General features: G+C 37.7%; 1 protein-coding gene across 1 annotated transcript in view; it reads left to right on the forward strand.

Annotated features, from left to right (window-relative positions):
- NSMCE2 (NSE2 (MMS21) homolog, SMC5-SMC6 complex SUMO ligase) overlaps positions 1-24884 on the forward strand; it is a 226004-nt gene that overhangs the window by 76943 nt on the left and 124177 nt on the right. The window contains exon 4 of the mRNA XM_014854041.3: positions 661-814. Coding sequence (XP_014709527.3) covers positions 661-814 — 154 coding nt within the window. The remainder of the gene's footprint in view (positions 1-660; positions 815-24884) is intronic.

Below are 24884 nucleotides of genomic sequence, written 5' to 3' on the forward strand. Positions count from 1 at the left end.
GTAGGTAGATATGTGAGAAAGCAAACAGGAAAGTGTTAATTGTGGCACCTAGGAGGTAGACGAATGGTAAAATACAATTCTTTCAACTTTTTTGCATATTTGAAAATTTTATGATAAAATATTGGGAGGGGAAAAAAAGGATATAGATTTAGAGTTGCCTTATTCCTTATTGTGGCAGCAGATGGTGAAAGTTCAAGGTTGAAGTCTCAACTTTGGTGACGTAGGAGCTACCCTCACCTGCTGGGGCAGAGGGCCAGAGAAGAGGAGTGTTAAGAGAATGAAGGATGGAATAACCAAACGGGGAGTAGGAGAGGCCACTGAGCAGGCCTGGGAAAAGGAAGACGCCATGATGCTCAGGTTCCGGGCAAGTTGGAGGACACAGTTGCACTGATGTAAGATTTTCTCCCAAGTTGTTGTCAAAAAGACAGCAAGTTAGCAGGGTATTGAAGGGATGGTTTAAGAAAGTGAAGAGTAAACGGGATGGCTGATTCCTTCCACTGTTGACCAGCAGTCCTAACCTCTCTGGTTCTCTGTTGGCGGGGGGAGTCTGTTTTCTACCTCATTATAGTATTTTTGTTTGGATGAAATGAGATAAAAATAACGTTTCGAAACTGTGTTATTGTTAACGTTTAACTAAGGTAATGTTATTGTCTTCCTCAGGTAAAAGAAGAACGTCCAGAAAAAATACCAGATCTAAAATTGTTAGTGCAGAAGAAATTTTTGGCTCTACAGGATAAGAATTCTGATGCAGACTTTCAAAATAATGAAAAATTTGTACAATTTAAACAACAGCTGAGAGAACTGAAGAAGCAATGTAAGTCAGCATGCTTTGCTTTCGTCTGGCTTTTTGAAATTACGGAACTGACTTGATGAACGGTCCCAGGAAACTGATTTTATAAAGTTTGCTTATCTGCTTGGCTTGATCCTCTTTCTAAACTGCTTCTTATTCTTGTTGCAATTCTGTATTTTGTCTAACTTTTGGTTCAAATCAGCCTGTCCATTTCTGAAAGCCAACAGTTTCCACAAAGTGCTAAGAAAATTCCCCAGCAGCTGGAGACAGTTACAGGGTATCTTCCCACCGTTGGCGGGGGGTGGGGGTGGGGAGGTTGGGAAAATAAAACTGAAAATTATTTTATTAAAATAACAGTGGTGGTTTTCAAATTTTAAACTGCTGTGCCAAGCTTTAAAATAACTATACTTTGATTCTAGTTTTGCTGCTTTGGGGTAGTGGTATGAGTGTTTTCTCAGACTATTTTTTTCTTCTCAAATAGAGACCAAATCCTCTTGATCGCTTCTGTCTTTGTGCTAGTATAAATTCCATGTGATTTTTAAATTTGTTGCCTTCCTCATAAACTTTATTATACTCAGGATTTTTAATGAACATAATTTTGGTTTAAAAGAGAGTGGGAAAAATTATTTATTACACAAAAAAATTTTTGTAGACAGTGTTTGACAGAAGTATATCTTTTCTACACAGTGAATACATATGTCCTTTCTTTTCCTCTTATTCCATGTAATCCACGTAATAATTACATATAATTTGTTTTTACATTAGCATCACTTGTTCTTTCTTTTAGGCTTGAGGCTCTTTTAGTCCTTAAAGAATTGCATAGTGAAGCAAACAACTTTTTTTTTTTAACTTTAGTTTCGTATCACCTTCATTTGTATACACATGGAACAGGAATGTCATATGATATGAGATATAAATTTACTTCATGTCCCTATTTGTACTTAATGTAGGGATTCATATTTTGAAATAGGCTTTCTTTTAAATATAAGCACTTTCTTTAAATTGATGCTGAGATCTCAAAAAATGACTGAGGAAGCTGCTTTACTTTTGTCTATCTTACAAATAACTTAGGTTTCACAATTTGGAATGTTTTGCAATCATGATGGGACTCTTGCTTTTACTTGGATTTAAACAGTAAGCATTTTTCCCACATTTTAAGTCTATTCTTTATTCTTCATTGAACATCACAGCTACCAAAATCTTTCTAATATAATTTGCAGTGTTCTCCCAGATGGGTAATAATTCGCAAAACAAGTAATAATTTGGTTGTGACTTTTTAATCTTAAAGATGCCAGTAAATTTCAATTTGGGTATTGGTCAAAATAGCCAAGTAGGGGCCAAGCCTGGTGGCGCCGTGGTTAAGTTTGCACGGTCCACTTTGGTGGCTCGGGGTTTGCCGGTTTGGTTCCCGGTGTGGACCTATGTACCACTTGACAGGCCACGCTGTGGCAGGCGTCCCACATATAAAGTAGAGGAAGATGGGCGTGGATTTTAAGCTCAGGGCCAGTCTTCCTCAGCAAAAAAGAGGATTGGCGGCAGATGTTAGTTCAGGGCTAATCTTCCTCAAAAAGAAAAAAGAAGAAAGAAAAAGAAAAAAATAGCCAAATGTATTTTACTACTTGAAGTCATTAATGACAAATTATAGCAGATTTAGCATCTGATCATAATTCCTGATTTTTTAACGTATTTTATAATACAGATTGAAGGAAAAGTATCCAAAAATACAAATTTCTTCCTCCTTCATTATTGTTTACAAAGTTACTATTTCATAAGAGAAAACTGTAAAGATTTTTAGAAACATATACTCATGGGGAAACAGTTTCTAAATAAGAATATACAATTCAGCAAAATGATAAACGTTGGAATCATGGTTGTTGTTTCTTTAATTCTAAAATGAGGGAGAAAAAAATTTCCCCAGGGCAGCAGTACACATTATTTGGATAGACAGTTAAACCTGATGACAAAGTAAATTTATATTGAAAGAAATGCTTCCTTATATGTTTTCTCTGTATGTGGTAACACTGAAATTAAGACAGCTTTCCCTTTGTTTCTCCTAAAAAATATTCTTTTAAAAAGTTTTTAAATCTCAAATGACAGAACAAGAAAAATATTAATACTCTCTTAAAATGCTCTGTAAGATGTGTATACCTTACTTGCAGAATGTGATTTTTAATGCATTGTTATGAGCACTGTCAATTAAACTTTATTTCTTTAGATTTAATGCTGCTGTGAGGATGCTGATTAGTATTGTGCTGTCACAATTTTATGGAGCCAAGTTAAAGGAACTATGATTTTTAAAGGAGCCAGTGAATCTTTTTGTTTTGAGATATGTTCTGAAGGCAGGAAATTGCAATAATAATTTTTTTTTAAAGATTGGAAAATACAAGCCAGGGAGAGAGACTTGTTTCAAGCTACCTTTTTTGGCAAAGTAAAAGCTTAACTGTTTTTATGGTCTGCACATATCTGAAGGGTTCTTTCATGAAAATAACCACCACGTTCTTACCTACTTATTATACAAGAACATAAATTGCATGGGATTAAATTTTACCAAATTAGGATCTAATCAAAGAAATACCAGGAAGCTCTTAGGTGGGGAAAAGTCAAGAGGGAGACTGAAATCAGGTGGTCTGTGGGGGGTCAACCTGAGGTTGTGCCCGCCGTGCTGCCCAGGCAGGAGTCAGTTAGCCTGGCTGTAGCTCAGCAGCCTGTCCCACACTGTCTGGTCTCAGGCTCCCTTACATTCTTAATGTACCGAGCCCCTAGAGAGCTTTCGTTTACAGGGGTTATAGCTATGGACGTTTAGCATATTAAAAATCAAAACTGAGGAATTTAAAAAATATTAATCCATTTTAAAAATCAATAATAAACCCATTACATTTATCATAAAGAGGATTACAGAATATAACTGTATATTTCCCAAACATAAAGAAAAATTAGTAAGAAAAGTGGCGTTGTTTTACATTTTTACAAATCTCCTATTTCTGGCTCAATAGAAGGCAGCTGGATCTTCATACTTGCTTCTGCATTCATTCTGTTGTGGTACATTGTTTTCGGTTGAAGCAGGCAAAGAAAATCTGGCCTCACACATAGGTAGTTGGACTTACTGAAAGGATCCTGCAGACCACCCGAAGTTCTCACTGAGAACCCCAGATCTAAGCGAGAGGTCAGTAAACTATGGCCCTTGGGCCAAATCCAGCCTGCCTCCTGCAAGTTAAGAATGGTTTTTCACATTCTTTAATTTGCATTTTTTGTTTGCTGGGGACAAAACAAGAGAAGAAGAATGTTTTGTGAAATGAAAGTTACATAAAATTCAGATTTCGTTGTCCATAAATAAAGTTTTATTGGAATATAGACACTCTCATTCATTTACCTACTGTCTGTGGGTGTATACCCTATAATGGCAGAGTTGAGTAGTTGCATGAGAGACCATCTGGCCCACAAAGCTTGTAGTATTTACTGTCTGGCTCTTTACAGAAAAAGTTTACTGACCCCTGATCTAAACCGTAATTAGAAAGAAGGGCAAGTTTTTTGTCTTTTGTTTTTTAACTTTAGATTTTTCCATGAACACCCATACTTTTGTCTCGGGTACGTTCAGAACACTTTGCCTACCGTATATGAATCCTTGCAGTTCGTGCTCTGAGATAAATAAAAGACAGAGTCTCAGTACTTAGAAAAGACAATATATACAAACATGAAATAGTGTGTGAACCATTAATAACAAATAGCAAATCAAAGGCAGAGAAAAATGTCAGAAATGTTATACGTTGTGGGACCTAAATGAAGAGAATCAAAATAGGAATGCAGATTTTATCTGTGTGGCTAGTATGGGCAGTCGATTGATAGGAGCTGCCTGGGGCTGGATTCAGGCCCAGCAGGAAAGACTGTGCTGCAGGATTATGGTGAGAAAGAATAGGGGCAGGACAGATATCTGGTATTTACATCCCTAGGAGACAAACGTAACAGCCACACAATATTCATTTAAAGATAGGATCACTCTAAAAGTGACATACTCTAGTTGCACACAATAATTTTTTTTGGTAGTTATTTTTGCCTCATGGATATTACCAGATATTAGATCCAACTTCTTTGGACAAAACATTTTATCCCCAGGTACCTAGTGTCCGTCCTGTATATCAAAGATACTGTGTCTGCCCCAGCTTGCCAGGATTATTACCAAGATTAAATGAGATAGTGGATCTTTGCAAACTCTGAAAGCTTACTTTAGATTTAAGTTATTTTTGAGAAAGAGCTAGTACAGCATAGTGGAAAGAAAGCCAGAAGACCTGGGTTTGAGTCGCTTACTTTGTAGCCTGTCTCCCTGCTGACCCTACTGAGCTCCCTCCTGTGCCCCATTTTTCTTAGTTCAGACTCTTGGAGTCATACAAACCAAGATTGGTTGAAGAGAATTTTTACACTTGGTGGTGGTGGTAATAACTGAATTAGGGAACAATTTCACAGAAAAGAATTCTGTTTCCCTAAATGGTAATCATCATCTTCTTACTAACTCAAGTTGTAAAACCAACAATATGGTTTGGTTTAAGGCAGACATAACCAGACTTTCTTGGATGAAATTATTTTAATTTATCTAAACAATATGTTCAGGTAATTTTCCTTCTTCCTCACCTCTTCTACATAAACTGTCTCCACTATTACAACTCATGGTCTCCTGCAGTTTTAATATCAGGAGAACTTAATTAGAGTGTGCAGATACCTCTGTATAGACATTTTCTCAAGCCATCGAGCAATCTTTCTTTCATCCTTTATTCATTTGTTTATTATAAAATTAGTAGGCATCAGAAGTTTTAGTGTAGGTCAGCAAGGCGGAAGTTGAGGGCATTGGGCAATGATTGATACTACTTAGAAATTTTCAAAATATAAGGGCTTCACTGTGACCAAAAGTGGAATTGACTATGAATCTGAGATCTTTAATATTAAAATAATCTAATATGAAATGTAATTTTGTTGGTACATTTAAATGCTCAGATTAAGGGAGAGCATGTCTTTTTTTTTAATGAAAATTTGCTAATCCAAAGATGTTTACAAATTTAACAGTATATTAAGGTCATATATGAGATATGCAGAACATAAAATATGGAGATATTTGAATCCAATTTCAGTGACAATGACTTTTGCATTATATATACAGACATAGAATTTACACTGTAATTAGAAGAACATACACTGTAATCTTGTAATTATATGGAGTCACAGATTAACTGTGTAACTTCATTTAAGCATGCTCAATCTACATCTCAAAAATGGTAAAACGGGGAGTGGTGTTCTGCTCCACGAAAGGATTCACTCAAGGATGCTGTTAAATAGGGATTTCCTCAGAAACATTAGAATGCCTTCACTTTACTGTTCCTAGTGGCTTGCCCTCAAAACCGCAGTGTAGCTCCATGAGGGGAAGTCCTCTTATGTTTTGCTTACTGCTGTAGTCCTTGAACTGCAGCGCGAGGCCCAGGCAATAGTACTGTAGTACAGGTCCTCGATCGTCACGAAACTGCAGGATAACCGTCATGTACTTAAGAGCTTATGTCCTATTGAAAGGAGACACCCACCACCTGTGCCAGTGTGTTACGAGTGAGTGTGGACCCACTGTTGCCTGATCTTCAGGTTCTTTTGGAAAACCCAGATATCTTGCTGATTATTTTTTAGTTACTAGATTTTTAAAACACTATGCAAACAAAGCTATCAGTTTGTGAACTTTGATTTTACCCTCTCATAATATCATTTTTCAGTGCCTTGTTAGGCACTTAACAAGGGATATCAGCATTAATGTGCCCAGTTAACAGTAGGTTGTGATTTCTTCAGGAGAGGAATGGTTTTGTTTTCAAGATACTCCAAACTCAGGCCAGAATGTGCATTTCGCATCATTTGAGAATGTATGGTGGAAACCTAGTGGGTTCTATTGAAAAGCAGATGGAGATTTTGTGGTGAGGGGCCAGGTATGGGAGCCCCTAACCCACGTGCAGGTGAACAGTGGGATTATAGAGAAGATAACACCTTTGGAGATTGGGAAGGCATGTGTGAGTTTTGAAACCTGGAAGAAAACGAATGAGGAAGAAACAAAGGTGATGCTAGGAGGGAAAATGTTTGACTGTGCTTAGAAATACACTGAGTACGTTCAAACTGGGCGAAGGGTTGACTAACCTGACTTAATCCTGATACTTTTCAGCCTGTAAATCTTTGTCATAGTGATAACTGTCTATCCAAACAATGTGTGTTGCTGACCTGTGATTAACCAAAGCCCAAGACCCTTGAAGGCAGAATAATTTCTTATTCATCTCTATATTCCTTTTGTTCCTCACATAATCAGAGTTCAGTTAATGTTGATAAAACAGATTAGTCAACTAGAAAAAGAATATCAGAATCTAGTGAAGGCGATATGATGATAAAACTTCTTTTCCCTTCAGCAATATATCATCAGTAAAGAAGAGAGTGAGAAAAAGAAGAAAATTAGCATTTACAAGGTTAACAATTCATAGTGGCTTTGAAAATCCTTTAAATTGCTCAAAAAAGCCAGTATACGTGATTTTGTGTATATAACCCTTTATAGTGATATATTAGTGCAAATGTGTGGTGTGTATGGTAAAATACACTTTTTAATACCATAGTAGCATTGTATTCAGGAATTAAGTGAGGATAGCTCACTTTGTGTGACTGCTTAGAACATTTAAGCAAATTTATAAAAATTTAGGTTTGCTGGCTCTTCTACAGACAGTTTTAGCATCTCTGTGCCCCTCAGTTGATCTTCATTTTTTCCTTGATAGTGTTGATGAAGCCACCATCACTGTTCACTTGCTGGATGACCTATAATTGTTGGAAAATGCTAAAATCATAAGTTTCATAACAGAGATTGACTTTTTCAGGCTGAATTACATCCTTGGCCTGAGGACTTATGTTCTCATTGAGTGAAATTTTTCTCCTATGCAAATTTTTTATTCTTTATGTTTTTGCCCCTCTCCTTCTTTCTCTTCTCTGAGTCAGTTATCTGTCTGATTCTTTTCTGTGTCCCTTTCCTCCCTTCTTTCTTTGTGTTTCCCACCCCATACAGTGTCTTTCCCATAGGTCGTTACTTACATCAGGGAAGCTAAATGGTACCATTCCCGTCTTAACGATGAAGTAGCTTCAGAGAGCTTAGGTGATATGCCCAAGGTTGCAAAGCTGGTAAACAGTGGAACCAGAAGACAGGAGATGCCGGGGGTAGAGAAAGAGCATTAGGAGGGGTGTAACTATCCTCCCTCTTTTGTTTCACACAGTTGTTACTTTCCAGGAATTTGTACTTATAAAGCAGATTTGGGGTACCAAATAAATAATTAAATGAGTGAAGAAAAAAAGATTAATTCAAATTACGTTGATTCTATCATGGTAGAATTTTAGTCAAAGCATTAAGCTATCAAGGAACTCTTTGGTAGTGAAAAAGTAGCTTTTCTAATGCCCTTTATAATGGCCAATAAAATGCCCATGTGTTCTGCCTTTAACTTAGGTTTGCCCTAGTCCTTTTGGGAAATAGTAATAATAAAATAGCCAGGCTTTGGATAATCCCTAGTACATATGGTACTTAATGAATACCTGCAGGCATTGTTTGTCTGCGTGCCTACCTGTGCACAGGGTATGGTACTTGCATACTCTATATACATTATTTGTTTTTCACAACTCTTCAAGATAACTATGCTTATTTTATAGGTGAGAAAATATGCAAAGAGAGGTAATATAATGTCCCTAAGATCACAAGTGCTGAAATTCAAAGCCAGGTTTGGGTGACACCAAAGCTCATGTTCTTTCCCCTATATATGTATCTTTCAACTTTTGAAAACGCTGCGCCGTGTAGTTTTCTCCTCTCTCAGTTCATACATTTTATTCATTTGTTGAGAAATTGATTTGTCATGGCACTCGTAAGTAGTGAACAATTTGATCTGCATTGATTTACTCTGATGACACTGGCAGAATCTGCTTTCCCTAGCTGAGAGAGAAATCTCTTGCTTGAGTACTTCCACTTAGAGATCAGGGAGTAGGAATCATATCACACGTTATATAATAGTTTATGTGTGCTTCATTTTGCCTTCAAAGTAGCCCCTAGAGAAATGTGTAGTTGTAGTCGTTTTATAGATAAAAAAAAGTGAGACTCATAAAAGGTAAGTAGTTTGCCCAGGGTCACAAAGTAAGTTACAGAGTGAGACTGCAAACTGGGTCCTCCTTTTCCAGAGCCCTTGGTTTTGGCAATGCGTTCAGTAAATAGTGCCTAAAAAGGCCTTTTCCAATGTGAATAGCTGTTGTGTGCTGGTCAAGAGGAGTAGGATATTTATTGCACTACACGTTTAGAACAAATTCCATGAAATTTATTTCAAGCATCACAACAATAATCCCATGCACATACATCATCTCTCTTAATCTTCGTGACATCCACGTGCGGGAGAGGAATGCATGAAAAATGCAGGTTCTCTTTTTAGCAGACTGAATCTTGGAGGTGACATATTTACTCAATGTCTCACAGTCAGGAGGTCACAAGGATAACAGATACATTCCCGAGGAAAGGGGAAGCTTTAGAATGATAGATGGCTATAATTAAAGTTATTAGGAAAGAAAGGTTCAGTTATCAAGGGAGAAATGAGTCAGCAGCAGGTTTAAACAAACTGTAAGCTATGGGTGTTTCTTGGTGGCTTATTTTGAGAAAGTGTGATGACATCTGTGCTCAGAAAGCAGCCTGAACCTAGAATAGGCAGACTAAATCCTAAGTGTCCTGGGGACGAGGTACATCATACTTAAGAAAATAATTATCTTTTCAGGTTATTATTTCCCGAGGTTGGAATGATTTAAGTTTTATAATTGTTACATGTGTATAAATGGGTTCCCCTTTCTAGTCAACACCTCCCCCCATTTCCAGCCCCTGGCAACCACTGTTTTGTTTTTTTCTCCGTATAGTTTTAACTTTTTCAGAATTGTTGTATACCTGGAATCTTTCAATGTGTAGCCTTTTAAGTGCTTCTTTCACTGAGCAGAATGCGTTTGAGATTCATCTATAGCATTGCTAATATGGAATTCCATCGAATGGATGGACCATAGTTTATTGATTCAGTCATCAGTTGAAGGACATTTCAGTTTCCAGCTTGGGGCCATTATGAATAAAGTTGTTATTAACATTCATGTACAGGTTTTTATGTGAATGTAAGTTTTTATTTCTCTTGGATAAATATCCAGGCATGGGATTGCTGGCTCATATGGTAAGTGTATGTTTAATTCGTAAGAAACTGACAGACTGTTTTCCAATATGGAGTACCCTTCCTCACTCCCATCAGCAGTGTCTGAGTTGTAGTTGCTGTGCACTCTCACCAGCACTTGGCTTATTTTGGTTTTGTTTTTAATTTTAGTCATTCTAGTAAGTATGTAATGGTATCTCATTGTGGATTTAATTTATGTTTTTCTAACGACCAATGATGTTGAGCATGACATTTCTTTTTTATATTTAAATTTTTCGCATAATGTTCATATTTTTCTATTCATGTATCTCCTATGTTTATTCTTTAATTCATTCAAAACATTTTAGATGGTCTGCAGCAGTGGTTCTCAACGTGTGGTTCCCACACCAGCAGCATCAGCATCACCTGGAAACTTATTAAAAATGCACATTTTCAGGTGCTACCCCAGACCTACTGAATCTGAAACTCTGGGGGGGTGGGGCTGAATTTTAACAAGCCCTCCAGGTGATTCTCCTGTATGCCAGAATTTGAAAACTATGGTTTACAGTTGTGGTGCTCACCCATCACTGGATATCAGTATCAGTTGTGAACCTTTAAAATAAAATCAGAGCTCAATCCCACCCCTAGAGATTCAGTTTTAGTTGGTGTCTGGTGGGGCTCTAGGCATTTTTTTTTTAAGTTCCTCAAGTCGTACTAATGTACAATCAGGGCTGAAAATAACTAATCTACTAAAAATTGTTTAGCCAAGCACTCTAGAGGATGCAAATCTGACTTCTAATTCCCATCTCATGCAGTTTGTTATCTGAAAGGGAAGATCCATACATACACAGCTTAGTTATAGGCACGTATAAGTTACCTGGTAATTACCTAATGAATTGTACTTGGCATCCTGGGTTTGCATATTCTTTTTCCTTCCATAACTAAGAGCCTCATTTTTATATTCCATGTTACACTTCTCATTCATTCATTCAAGAAGAGTTTATTGAGTGTGCTGGGAGTAGAGCAGTGAACAAAAGAGGCAAGTCCCTGTGCTCAGGGAGCTTACGATCTGATCTTTGGCACCTAATTGGCATCTACTCATTTTACCTTATTTACGTGGAAATATGGTACATTTCTTAATTGCTCTAAAACAAGGATATCTATTCATATGCATAATTGATAGCCTTAATAGTGAGCAAATTTGTGTGTTTGTTTACTCACGTATTTTCCTTCAGTTATTTGCCTTGTATTTGTTAAAATTTATATTAGTCGTGAAATCCTATTTTCTTGATAAATTTTCAAACTTATTTATTCAATCACCTGGATATGTTGATAAAAGTGTTAAGGATAGAGACTTTCCAAGCCATAGAAAGATCCTGGGATTTGGAATCAAAATATAAGTTCAGATTCTGGCTCAACCAAGTAATAGTTTATGTTTTTTCATCAAATCAGTGAAATTTTACTTTTCTGTAAAGTATGGGTAATATAATAATAATAATGCTTTCTAGCCCATGGAGTTGTATAAGAATTAAATCAGATATTTAAAAGTGAAAGTGTTTTATAAACTATAGTATACTCCCCAAATATTAGTTACCTGATCTTTTATTTAGTTGGCTTAAAGGCATTTACTTTAATAATTTTTATTTCAAATGATATACATTTTGTGAGTTATTAGCAGTTGGAATAAATTCTCAAGTGCAAGAAAACCAGCTCAGAGTGTTTTAGTCATCTTGTTAAAGCATTAAGAGATTTTATTGAAGGATAAAATATTGTTAGACTGTCAAGTAGTTAAGGAATGTTCTGTGATTGACAAGGGTGTGAACCAAAAATGTTGATAAGGTAGCTAATCATTTTTCAGTGCAATATTAGTTTTGGCAGCCTTTTCTTGATAGGTAAGCAGAGAGTAAAGTGTCAGAAACAGCGTTATTCACATAATGACCCATCCTGTGTCTGCTGTGACACATTCATCATGAGTAGATATAATGGAGTTGCAGCTACCACCATGTGCCGTGTGGGCCTTTGATATGTTAGGGATTCTCTTGCAGATATACGTTAAATTTAATTGCAGAGTCAGCTCTGCTGTTTGAACCTGGCTTTTAGCTTTTTTTTTTTTTAATCACCTGAAGCCTTGTTTCAAACTATATTCTTTTAGAGAACAGTCACCTCCTATATTCAGAGAACTGTGCTAGACACAAGGAACATAGACAAGTAATTGAACGTCTTGGGAGTGAGAGAAAAAGGAAACTGGTCACCTGAGATTGCAGGGTCTTCGAAGTTGACGTGCGAAATTTGAGGAAGAAATGAGAGAGTGGAGTGGAGGTTGATAAAAGGTGTTGAGCAGAGTTTTCCAAAATAAATATAGTCAGTTTATTTTAAAAAGTAAAATAGTGAAGTTTTCGGGGTCGGATAAATTAATCAATTTTCTTTACTATGGGGTCCTTAGTCTTCATTATGCAGTTTGCATTCGGCTGGAATGTGATTTCAGTGAGAGCAGGCACGTGTCTGCCCTGGTTGATGCCGTCCACCGTGCCTAGAACAGCACCCAGCAGGGAGCCAGTGCTTCATGTATTTGTGGGGAATGAATGGAAGACTACAAAAGGGCGCTAAAACTTAGTTCATGGAGACGTTTTCCCCCATGGGCAAGTACTCTGTGGTAGATACTTTGACACACGCTATCCTGGGAATGAGAGGATGGGGTAAGGCATTGTGTCCCTCTGCACCCGTCTCCTGGCAGACCTGGGCGGCACCGGTGCTCTAAGTACAAAGCGTGGCTGCCAGTTGGCTGGAGGTGTTCCCAGACTTTCTGGCAACCTCCCTTGTGCAGTCTGACCGTGGGGTGCTTACTGGTGGATAGTATTTCCTTCCTCTTCCCTTCGAGGGGGACACTGTTCTCTGACTTCATTTCAGTTGCATAAAGCAGGAAACTTACAAGTCAGACTCAAGAACTGTTAATTCCTCCCCACAACCATCAGCCTTAACAACCTCCGTCTCTCCTGTTATGTGGTCGCATTGATTCCCACCCCCAACCCCACCACAGCGTATTAAGTTGACAGTGCTTCTTACACTTGATGGTATTGGAGAGTGAAGAAAATACAGTCTTAACTTATCTAGGTATATTTTCCTTGTGCTTCAGAGCACTGTGGTTTTATTTTACATTTAACAAAAGCAAAAAAGTATTCCTACAAAGAGAGAAGGATGGATTTTCGGTCCATTAACAATATGTGCGGTCTAGTCCCTTTCCCAAAAACCTCTACCAATCCCCTCTCCGCTTCTTTCTCCTCCCACTGTTACGACTGCTCTAGTTGTGATTTTATGTCAGCCTCCTACATGCTCCCTGCTCCAGACTTGCCTTCTGCCAGAGCGATGGATCAGTCTAAACTATAGATCTGGTCATTTTGTCCACCATGTGGTCTTTCAGAGGCTCCCCGCCACCCTCCTGGAATAAAGGTCCTTCTGGCACTAGGCTTCTTTTTCACTTTCTCGCTACTCTCCTCTCCAGCCCTTTGATCCAGACAATTGCAGTTCCCAGAAAGTATTGTGTTTTCTTTTACCTCCAGACTTTCCCACTTGCTGATCTGTTGAAGTAGTCTCCTTACTCCCTCTCTCTTCACTTGGTTAAGGCAAGCCCATCCTTCTGCATTAATGCTGATATCACTGACTTCAAGGAGTCTTCTTCAGTGTAGCGTAAGTGCATGTCCACAATGTGGGACCTTTAAAGAAGTTTTAATCTGGAGAGGGATATTTAAAAACAAAGATTAGGAAGATTAGCGTGTGAGATTATGTGGCAAAAAGAGGAATTTGAGGTAAAGTTTATAGTATTTGAAATATGCTAATTATTTTGTTTAAATAGTGTGCAAAATCACAACCAATATTGAAATATCCAATTCATAATCTTATATTTGAACACGTCTTAATACTATCCTTTAAAATAAAATGTTCCGTGTCCACTGCTTTTGGTAATGGTGCGTGCCAGCACCGACATACTGACTGAAATACATTAACTTTCTCATCTTGACTGACTCATTTGACTCGAATAGCAAGTTCCCCCATGACCCCACCTCTAAAAATAGGAAGTATATTATTATGTTTTCAAAATTCCAAGTTTTGAGAAGTGGTGAGCTATTCTTTGTTTTTGCTCTGATGGCTGTTGGCCTGCAGCTGAGTTCTGATAATTGCATGGGCTGGAGATGGAGGTCATAGTTGGAGGAGGAAACAAGGAGGCCCTGAAGGAGCAGAGGGTTGGGAGAAGCATGTTAGAATTACAGGTTATAAATACCAACATTGTAGTTAATAAAACACACCAACTACATCTGAGGATCAAGCTTAAGCTTGATAATACAGTGATAATCAACTGAATATTAAAAGTACAAAATGTGTGCCAAGACTCTTTAAAATCTTTTCCTGGTAATTGTACTTTTGGGAATCAGTTCTAATAAAATAATCCAAAATGCAAATACAGAGATATTTCTGAATGATATTCAATAGGAAAATTTGGAAATAATCTAGAGATTTGTAAGAATCATTTATCAAAAAGTGAAATGTTTGGAAAATGCTTTATCATATGATGTTAAATTTTAAAGCAGTATAGATATTGTATATGTATTCTGATCATCATTACTAAGGAAATACTGTAAGCCATGAAGAGAAGTAGAGAAAAGCACAGGACATGAGTTCCAGCAAGTAATGAAGTTAGATCGTTAAGTGCATGGGAGATAAGATTGCGAGGGTAAGTTGAGTCTGATTTATGGAGTTATTTGTTGCCTTGAATAGGACAGTTTAGTTAGTAAGTCATGGGGAGCATTAAGTTTTCATTAGGTAAGCCATCTGATTAGATTCGAACTGTAAGAAGATACCTCTGGTTGTGGTATATAGGAGAAATTGGGATGGGAAGAGATCTTGTTACAGTGGTCCAGTCAAGTACTGATGATATCCCGAATTATGATGGGGGAATAGAAAAAGAGAATTAATGCAAGAGGTATTGTGGAGGTAAAATCTATAGGACTTGTCTACTCATTTAAAATAACAACAGTAGACATAGGAGAATAGGGAGTTGAAGATAGCTCTAAGGTTTCTAGTTTGTGTAACTGGGAAAAAGCTGACACCATTAAAAGTAGCAAAAATATCTCATGGAGGAGCTAGTCTTCGGATGGGGAGGCTGACTTACTTTAATGTCAAGTGTATTGCGTTTAAGGTGCTGGGTTTTGGCATAGTTTACGACAAATGGTTGGAAATGAGGAAAGCCTTGGTGTAACACCATGACTAAAGAGAAGGAGACAAAGGCTCTTCATGTGCTCCCAAGTGGTAGTTGGAGCTGTGGGAGTAGATGACCCGTGCAAGGGGAAGAGTTCAAGAGAGTCAGGGAGAGGAAGAAAAGGAAGAGTCAGCAGGGAATGCTCAGGTGGCTGGAAGGAGGACCAAGGGGGCGAATGGGCCAAAAACATTAAAAGGAGAAAGAGTTTGACTTCTTAGCATCATTTTCTTATTCTAGTCGAATTTCCTATTACCAAGCATGCATAAACTTCTCAATCTGAAACTGAAAGTTATTCATATCTCAAAATTCATAAACTAAATTCCATAATCTGAGACTGGAGGGTAGAGTTAGCCATTGCTTTTGGTTGTCTGTGTTTCTACACCTTGTTGATCATATTGATTAAAAGTTTGCTTTACTGCTTCTTTCCCCCTCCCAGATATGAGTATTTAAAGCAATGAATGGGTGGTCAACATGTTTTAATCTACACAGAAATCGCAGTATATAACGATGTACACCTGAAATTTGTATAATGTTAAAAACCACTGTTACTACAATAAAAAAAGAATTTTAAAAAATCAAAAAAAATAAAGCAATGAAGCATAGAGGTCACACTTGACTTCCCCTGTCCAATTTTGTAAGCAAGAGACACATTGTGTAGTTTTAAAGAAATTCTCATGGATCATAAGGGGATAGAGATGAGATGTATTCAGTTATTAGATAATAGGTTTTTAAAAACTCATTGAAAAGGCTAGCAGTTACTTTTTACTTAGAAATTATGCTTTAAGCATAATTAGAATATTTTATTTAATCATATTAAAATTTTAAGATTATTTAAAAATAAATATTAAACATGTAGGAATAATTTGCATTGGCTGTAAAGTTCAAAACTGCTGTGGAATAGAAATTAGTGTGGTGACACCATGTAAGTGTTCAGTTTTAAAGTAGATGGTGATGGATTTCTAGCTGTCTCAGTTAACTTTTTGTGGGACAAACCACCCCAAAATTTAGTGACTTAAAATAACTGTTTATTTGGCTTGTGTTTCTGTGGATTGGCCGCTTAGACTGGATTTAGCTGGGTGATTCTTCTGCTGGTCTGGCTAGGCTCACACACATCTGTGGTCAGCTGCCTGATTGGCTTGGGGCTTTTTGGTCTAGGACACCCTCACTTGGGACTGTTTGTCCCCGCTCCGTGTGGTCTCATCCTCCAGCAGACTGTTCAGGTTTGTTCTCAGAGTGGCAGAAGGGAGATAAGCACCTCAAGAGCAGAAGTAGATCTCTTGAGGCCTCGGCTTGAAAATCGCACGGCGTTAACTTTTGCTGTTGTATTGATCAGAGCAATCACAAGGCAGCCCAGATTCAAGGGGTGGGAGAATAGACTAGGCCTCGTGATGGGGGCAGATAGAAAGTATAGTGGCCAGGTTTCAGTCTGCCACATCTACTCGTATGTTTTGTTCATTGTGAATACTCAAATATCAGTTTTTAACTACTGAAACAACACTAGCTGTGTGCATGTGTGCTGCTAACCCTCTCTTCTCAATAAACAGCCTTCAAAAGCAGGGGTATTTGAAGTAATCTCACTTTTTTGAGTCGACTGATCAGGCACATGTTTATTCAGATATCAGAGCAACTGAAGAGATAATTTCACATAAGTAAAACTAAACTACAGCTGATTTACTTATACTGTATTTGTTGAATATCTTTGAGTGGCTGTTTTGCGTCTGACATGGGGCTAGGTATTTAGGAATAAAGAAAAAAGAAATGTGGCATGTTCCCTTCTTTCAAGAAGTTTGTATTCTTATAGGTTGTGCAAAATTTATATCCATTCAATCCAACAAGTATTTACTATTAGTGTGTCAAGGGCTGGGCTTTAATCAAAGATAGTACACGGATGGGTGTGACTTAGTCCTTTTAGTGGAGCAGCCAAACAGATATTTAAAATAACTGTAATTCAAAGCAAAATAACAAGTGCCATGAGAGAAATGTAGACTGAGTACTATTGAATCAGAAAAAGAATAGGAGGAGGCAAATGATCATCTGTCAGGATATGTGATTCATATAATTAACGTCTGAGAAGGGAGAGATCTTTGAAACCAGAGGGTGATGGCTTCATAGAGAAAATGAGTTTTGAACAAGACTTTGAAGAAGAGGTAGAATTTGAATAAGAGAGGAGAGGAGAATCCTACTCAATTTAGGAGTGAGTTGTGTTTTCCTAAGAAGGTAATTATTTAATTAGAGAGAAAGTCTTTTAAAGTGGCAAATATTAAAGAGCATGAGATAATACTGTGGAAAGTCTCTGTAGAAAACATTATGCCAGAAAGATGGTTGGCAAATTTTTTTTCCTTCCAATGGTGCCAAGGCTTAATTTTCTTTCATCAGATATTTGTATGCTTTGGTTAAAAAATTGAGTAGAGCATTTATTTTGCGTTATAAGGGCAGTGCACATTTCACTTTCGTTGAGTAAGTACTCATTTTAGGCACATATTGATTAAAGTAAAGGAAACAAATATTGTGTGTCCCTGCTGACAAGGAACTCCAAAATTAACAAAAGTAAGGAAACCCCCATTGAGTGATGTCAACTGGTACTTTCTACAAATATGTCTGGATCTATTTAAGAGCTAAGCTGGTAGAAAGAATTGGGGAATTTCCTTTCCTAAATTTGACAGGTAAATTTGCTTTTCAAATTTTCTGTTCTAGTTTATCCTGTTTAAACAATATAAACTATTTTGAGAAGGAGAAGGATTGATTAAAATGCATTTTATTTAATGCTAGTTGAATAATACAATATTTAAACGCATTTATACCAGTTGCCAAAGTGCTCACCATAATCATATAATTAATAATAGAATGTAAGAATCATAATTTTCATTTTAGTAGATCAGAAGCAATATTTCACTGTTCAGCATTTACAACACGTGAATCCCATTATCTAGTTTGTCATTGCCTTTCCTATGAAAGCTTGCCTAATATGGTCTAACTCAGATATTACCATGCACTGAATTTCTGTAGAGTTCTTTGAAAGAAACGTTTCTACTACTTCAGTTATTTCCAGTGCTGGGAATTTTGAGAATTTATAATGGCTTTTATTATTTCATTTATTTTAATAGGTAGAATGTATGCTCATTTCAAGGAGAGCATATCACAGGGTTATTAAAACTTGAAAATGAGGAAACATGTGAAAGTATTTTGTCAACTGCAAAGTCCTGTGCAAATAAATGTGGTATTATTTATTCTGAGATTGGCACTTGTCCCTTCAGGGTCACTTGTAGTTGTTCATGGCTCAGTTCTAGAGCCATACTTTTGAAGTTCAAGTAAGTTCAGCCTCTTACTAGCTGTGTAACGATGGATAAGTTTTAAAAACCTCTCTGTGCCTCAGTTTCTCTGTTTATTAAAATTGCATAATAATAGTATACCTACTTCGTAGGGTTGTTGTGAAGATTAAATGAATTAATATGTGAAAGTCGCTTAGAAAAGAGTCTTGGCACACAGGAAATGTGATTTAAGTGTTAGCTATTATTTTCATAACCACCATCATTATCACCACATAATATAGAACGGATATATAATTGCTCTTAGGTATTTGCTAGTCAGTGTTTTCCCTATGGAATTCCTCTTCCACTCTCCTAGGTTTGCATCTTCCTCAGGTAGAGAGCTCAGTGAGGACAAGGACTGAGTCTCGTTGGTTTTTGTGTGCTCAGCGTCTGGCATAGTTCCTGGCTCATGGTAGACATTCAGTAAGTGAATGCGTTACATTACATATTCATCCCCATGACCCACTAAGAAAGAGGTACTATCAGAGAAGTGTAGCATTCAGTGTCTGCATAATGTTAGTCTCTTTTTCTGATCCACCTTACTCTTTGCAGACAAAAAATGGCTTCCTTTTGTTCTTTTCTTCTCACGAGTCTGGCCTTCAGGACACCTCCCCAGCCTTACAAGCCATCTCCCCAAGGCTGATTTCACTTGGAGTGCCTTTCTGGGAAACCTTCGTGGCCCACGCCTACTCAAGATAGTCTCTTTCTGTCTATAGCACTACTTATATATCTATTCCCTGCCCCCCTTTAAAGTTTTTATCTTTTTGATTAGGTATTATGTGCACATAGTATAAAATTCACAAAGTACAGAAGACTGTGTGGGGAGAAGTAGAGTCTTTGCCTCCCTGGAGGCAGTTCCAGTTGCCCGTTTCCTATGTATCCCTGTAGAAATATCTCTGTGCGTGCGTGCGTGTGTGTGTGTGTGTGTGTGTGTGTGTGTGCGCTCATGGGAGCATATTAGACGCACTCTGCTACTTTGCTTTTTTCGCATATATATTTTGGATATTCTTCCATGTGGGTACATATAGGGCTTCTTCATTCTTCTTAATGACTGCATATAGCTCGTGATTTTTAGCCAGTCCTTTGATGATGAGAATAATTGTTCCTTGACTGTTACTGACATTGCTGCAATAAATATTCTTATACATACAAAATTCCACACAAGTAGGTCTATATCTGTAAGACAAATGCTGGTGAAATTGCTGAGTCAAAGCATATGTGAATTTTTAAATTGTACTATGGAGGACAACCTTCAAGAAGATTGTATTAATTTAAATTTCCATCAACAGTTTGTAGGAGAGCCTGTTTCCTACATACTGGCCAACTCAGGTGTTATTAAACCTTTTGGTCTTTGCCACTTATATGTCCCAGATAGACTACTCTTAGTCTGTTTCATATTGTTTGTTATTCTTTAGGATATTTCTATCTATCTGCCTTATATTATCAGCTCTTTGCAATTTGGGCTAATCTGATATTTTCCTTAACTTTATATTCCTTAACTTTCAGCAGAGTTCTAGTTTCTGATGTTCTATCTCATTGTCATGTACAAGTTTTGGTGTGAAAAATATAGTCATTCTATTATGCGTCTTTGCATTGTTTCCTCCCTCAGTTACTTGCACTTCATAGTACTCTGAATATTTATGGATTGTCTATCTAAGTGGGCAGAATCTATCTAGATATGCACTTCTGAAGAAGAGAGGGCTGTTGCTTTCTAAATATTTTATACCAGTTCCTGCCTTTGTGGTAAACATTTTAATTAACATTGTCAGTATCTGTTAGTTATATATATGAATCATTCTCAGTGCTCAGACTCAGCCTGTTTGCCACTGACTGACCTTGTTAGAGAGGCTAATACAAATTCACCAGAAGATCCCAACAAGATTTTATGACTTGTTTCCTAGTAGCCTAGTTAGAGCCTTTCTGGATCTACTCTGCAGAGCTGGGTGAATTTGGGGGGGGGGGGAGAATCTCATAAAAGATGCTGTTCTTGGGTAATGAAGAAGCTCAAGGACGTGGTTGAGCTAACAGGGTGCCCCCGCAGAGCTGAGGCAACGAGAGCCAGGCGGCTGTGCAGAGCGGCCTCGTTCATAACAGGCTGCTACGTGCCCCTCTCCAGACAGCAAGGTGAGAAAAGCAGAGTGGGCCCTGAAGTTGGTAGCCAGACTGAAGTTTGAAGGGAGGGAGGATTTCAGGTAAGTGGTTCGATATCAAACCATTGAAAGTCATGGCCGGAGTATGAATTATTTTGACATCTTAGACAGTTTGTAAATTTGGGATGGTTGATCAGGTAAAGAGACAGAGTGGGCTAGAAAGTACTGATCCCCAGAATCTAAATAATTCCTTTATTAAAATAACGTTTGTAACCGTGGGACAGGATAGGTCTGCTGTAGACACTTGTCCAGTTTCTCATGCACTACACAAGCAGCCGGTTGAGGAGTCGTCGGGTGACTGAGTCCCAGCCTGTGCTCTGATCTCCAGGGCATGCACCTATTGTGCCTGGAGCAAAGTGTGCCTTTTTCTAATTCATCTGCTAATTCGAGTACTGAGGGTAGGCAAGCAGAGGCTCTGTTCCGTTTACCTCATGTCCTACAGTTAATGTGAAGAACATTCTCTAATCTGTTAAAAAAAAAATCTTAGGATCAGTTTGTAATATTTTCTGATCCAAAAATTGCATTTAGCAATAAATGATAACTGGTGATAGTCAATTCCCTTTTATAAAAGGAGAATCAAAAGAACTTAAATATTTGGCTTTGAAAGAGTAGACCCCTTTATGAAAAAGAAATCGTGAACGTTTGTGCTCTTTCCTCTTTTTAAGTGTTTATACTCCCCCATACTAATTTCCCTTTGAGGACACTGAAAGCAGAATGAATCGGCTGTGGGAGAATGTCTTTGCAGCCTTCACAGCGTTGTCTACATCCACATGTGCACAGGAAACTAGTCCTCTTACTAACTACATTCTCTTTTGGCCAAAGTGTTGGCCCTTCTGAAGTGTGATTTGAATGCCCATGTTCTTCATAGCTTCTCTCCAGTATTTTAATAAAACAGACACTTTTATGGAGTGATTTAGCTCAATTTAGTGTCATAAGTAGTAGAATCTACATAAGGCACTCACACTTCCCCTTTCTTTTCTTCTTTCTCTCTCTTTTTTTAATAAAATATTCCCAGTTACACAAAAGTCTGGAGGTCTGTAGGCCACATTAGCCTGAAATGTGAGTTTTGTTTGGCTCACACACGGTTGGGATTTGTTGTTTTAAGTGCGTTTAGATAAGAGTTGTGCTTCACAGTTAGTCACTATTCTGATCAGTCCCTCTTGTGTTATATCTGGTACACTTCAACTATCTCCCCCTGTTAGGCATTCAAGTTTGCAATTCTCACATTTTACATTGAGGACACTCTGTGAACATAGAATTAAGGCAGGAAATTAGAAGGTAGGGTAAAATTCTGCCCCTGAGAGCCTTATAGAGAAGCATTTTACATTGAATAAAGAATTCTTTTATTTCTAGTTTTAAGAAATGTTTTTGAATATTGCCATTTCATACCGATAGCATTTTCCCAAGCACTCCTCGTATTTAATTACTATTAGGTTGGGTTTGGCCTTACAGCAAGATAAATACAAGGTTGGAAGACAGAATTAGGGAGCTGTGTCAAGGTTTAGAGTACCAGCAGTCAGTAGTAGGCCAGTCATTCTGGGCAGAATATGCACAAACAGAGAGATAAGACAAGTCTTGGGTCAGAGCAAGGTAGACAGGCTGGGTAATCGTAATAGCATCCAGGGCCCATGGGAGCAAGAGAATCCCTAAGCCAGGCCTCTAGGACTAGGGCACGTATGAACTTTCGAGAAATGAGATCAGAATTGACAGGAAAGCAGACTGGAACCAGGCAAGGAGGCTGAGTGCTGGGGGCTCAGCGTCCAGACAAGGGGATTCAAACCTCCTTTGCTTAGATTTTCCTTTTTAATTAATAAACTTTATTTTTAGAGCAGTTTTAGGTTTACAAAAAAATTGAGCATAGTACAGAGATTTCCGCTTTGCTCCCCACCCCCCAATTTCCCTATTTTCAACGTCTTGCGTATTAGTGTGGTATATTTGTTACAGTTGATGAACCCAATTTTAATACAGTACTGATAACTAAAGTTTATCGTTTACATTAGAATTCACTCTTTGTATTATACTGTTCTGTGTTTTTTTGTGGTAAAATATATGTAACATGAAATTTACTGTTTCAGCCATTTTTCAGCATGTAGTTCAGTGGCGTTAGTACATTCACATCGTTGTGCAGCCTATCCCCCTCTGTCCATCTCTAGCACTTTTTCATTATCCCATACTGAAACTCTGTACCCAAACAATAATTACCCATCCTCATCCCTGCCGCTTATAACCACTCTTCTATTTTCTGTCTCTATGTATTTGACTAATTTAGGTACCTCGTATAAGTGGAATTATACAATATTTGTCCTTTTGTATCTGGCCTATTTCACTTAGCACAATGTCTTTAAGGTTTATCCATGTTGTAGCATGTATCAGAGTTTCATTCCTTTTTAGGGCTGAATAATATTCTGTTGTATATATAGATCACATTTTGTTTATCTCTTCAGGTGTCAGTAGATACTTGCGTTGTTTCCACCTCATGGCTATAATGCTGCTAATGAACGTGCGTATACAAGTATCTGTTTGAGTCCCTGCTTTCAGTTCTTTATACCCAGAGGCAAGATTTCTGCATCGAATGGTCTACAGGTTTTTGACAAATGCGCAAGATCATGTATTCACCCTTACAATATAAAGAATAGTTTCATTGCCTGAAAAATCTCATGCTTCAGCTATGCATTTCTTCCCGTCTTTGCCTCTGCTTAAACGTTAATATGTTCCTTCTGTAGAGATTTAACTACTGTTTATATTCCTCTAATCTGCAACTTTTCAGGTAAAGATGAGTGGGATCCCTGAACTATTAGTTGAGTTAGTGAAATCAGTAATCAAGGGAGTCAGAAAGCAAGAAATTCTGCTAAATTATTTATAGTCCTTAGGCTTTCAGATTCTGAAAGTTACCTATGCAATACATATACAGATAACAACTAAGAGCTATAGAACGCGTGGGTTTCAAATAGGGTGTTTTCTGGCTATATAGTTATGTATTCCATCTGTTTGTTCCACAAAGATTTATTAAGTACCTGCTGTATGCCCAGACCTGTGCTGGGTGCCTTCCATGGGAATTAAAGACTCCCTTGAAGCAAGTTGGAGATGATTTTAGGAGTTTCCACCTTTTTCACCATCAGGAACCCCTTTCATAGTTGTTTCCCAGGAGCCATGTGTTTTGAAAGATGTCTGTTACATGATTACACTTGTGCTAGGCTTTTTCAGTTCATTGAAAATAGCTTTTGCATTTCCATTGTAATTTTCAGGGAGTCCTAGTGGTCTAGGGATCTTGATAAAAGAACTGGTCAGTTTTTTTCATTCAGGGCCTGGCTCTTCAATTCTGCTGGTCTCTGTGACTGTCAGTGTACCCAGCCCTGTCATTACAGCTGTGCCAAGGTACTGTGTGTGGCTGTTTTCCAGACTTCCCTGCTCAGATTACCATTTCTCTATCTTCTCCAGTTGCTTGCTGACCTAGCCTTTCCACTACACTTCCTTTGTGCCAGTGACCATTTAATGTAAAAAACGTTGTACTAGGGTAGAACATGAAGAGGAGATAAGGCTCCCATCCTTCAGGAGGCTGTGTTCATTGAAGCAGTGGTCTCCACACCTTTTTGATTGTGCTCCCCCATCCAAAGGAGCATATGTCTCCCGATATTTTGTTTATTCATATTTGTGTATGTTCTGTATAATGTGAGTATATATATTATTAATGAAACTATTTTTTTCTTATTTTTTAGATAAAAGTTATAATAGAAGTTTTGCATGCATTGCCTTCTCTGATTTTGTATACACTCTGAGGTACATGCATCCTACTTTGAAAACCTGTGCTGGAATATCTAGCTTTACTATTTTTTACTTAGCAAAATACCCAACTCCTGTATGTAACTGTAGCATGGATTCTACAGATAATGCTGAGGATTCTAACAGCTATAAGCAGACAGGTGGGTTTAATTAGGGAAAGTCATAGCATCTATTTCTGATTCACTGTGTTACTCAAGTATAAGAACTCAATGTACATTTGGAATAGAAATAGCATATTGTAAAAAATTGAGATTTTTTTTTTAGGGTCAGTCAGGTGCTAGCCACTCATGTCCCACAACCAATATTTTTTGAACGCTTTCCAAGTGTTCACGTTACTACGTTACCAGACTCTGACCGTTCACTGTACCAGGAGTCCATCTGGTAACTGTAGTCCACATTTTCTGCTGCTTTTGCTAGGTACTGTTT

This window comes from Equus asinus, chromosome 12, assembly GCF_041296235.1.
Source record: "Equus asinus isolate D_3611 breed Donkey chromosome 12, EquAss-T2T_v2, whole genome shotgun sequence".
Lineage (NCBI taxonomy): Eukaryota > Metazoa > Chordata > Mammalia > Perissodactyla > Equidae > Equus > Equus asinus.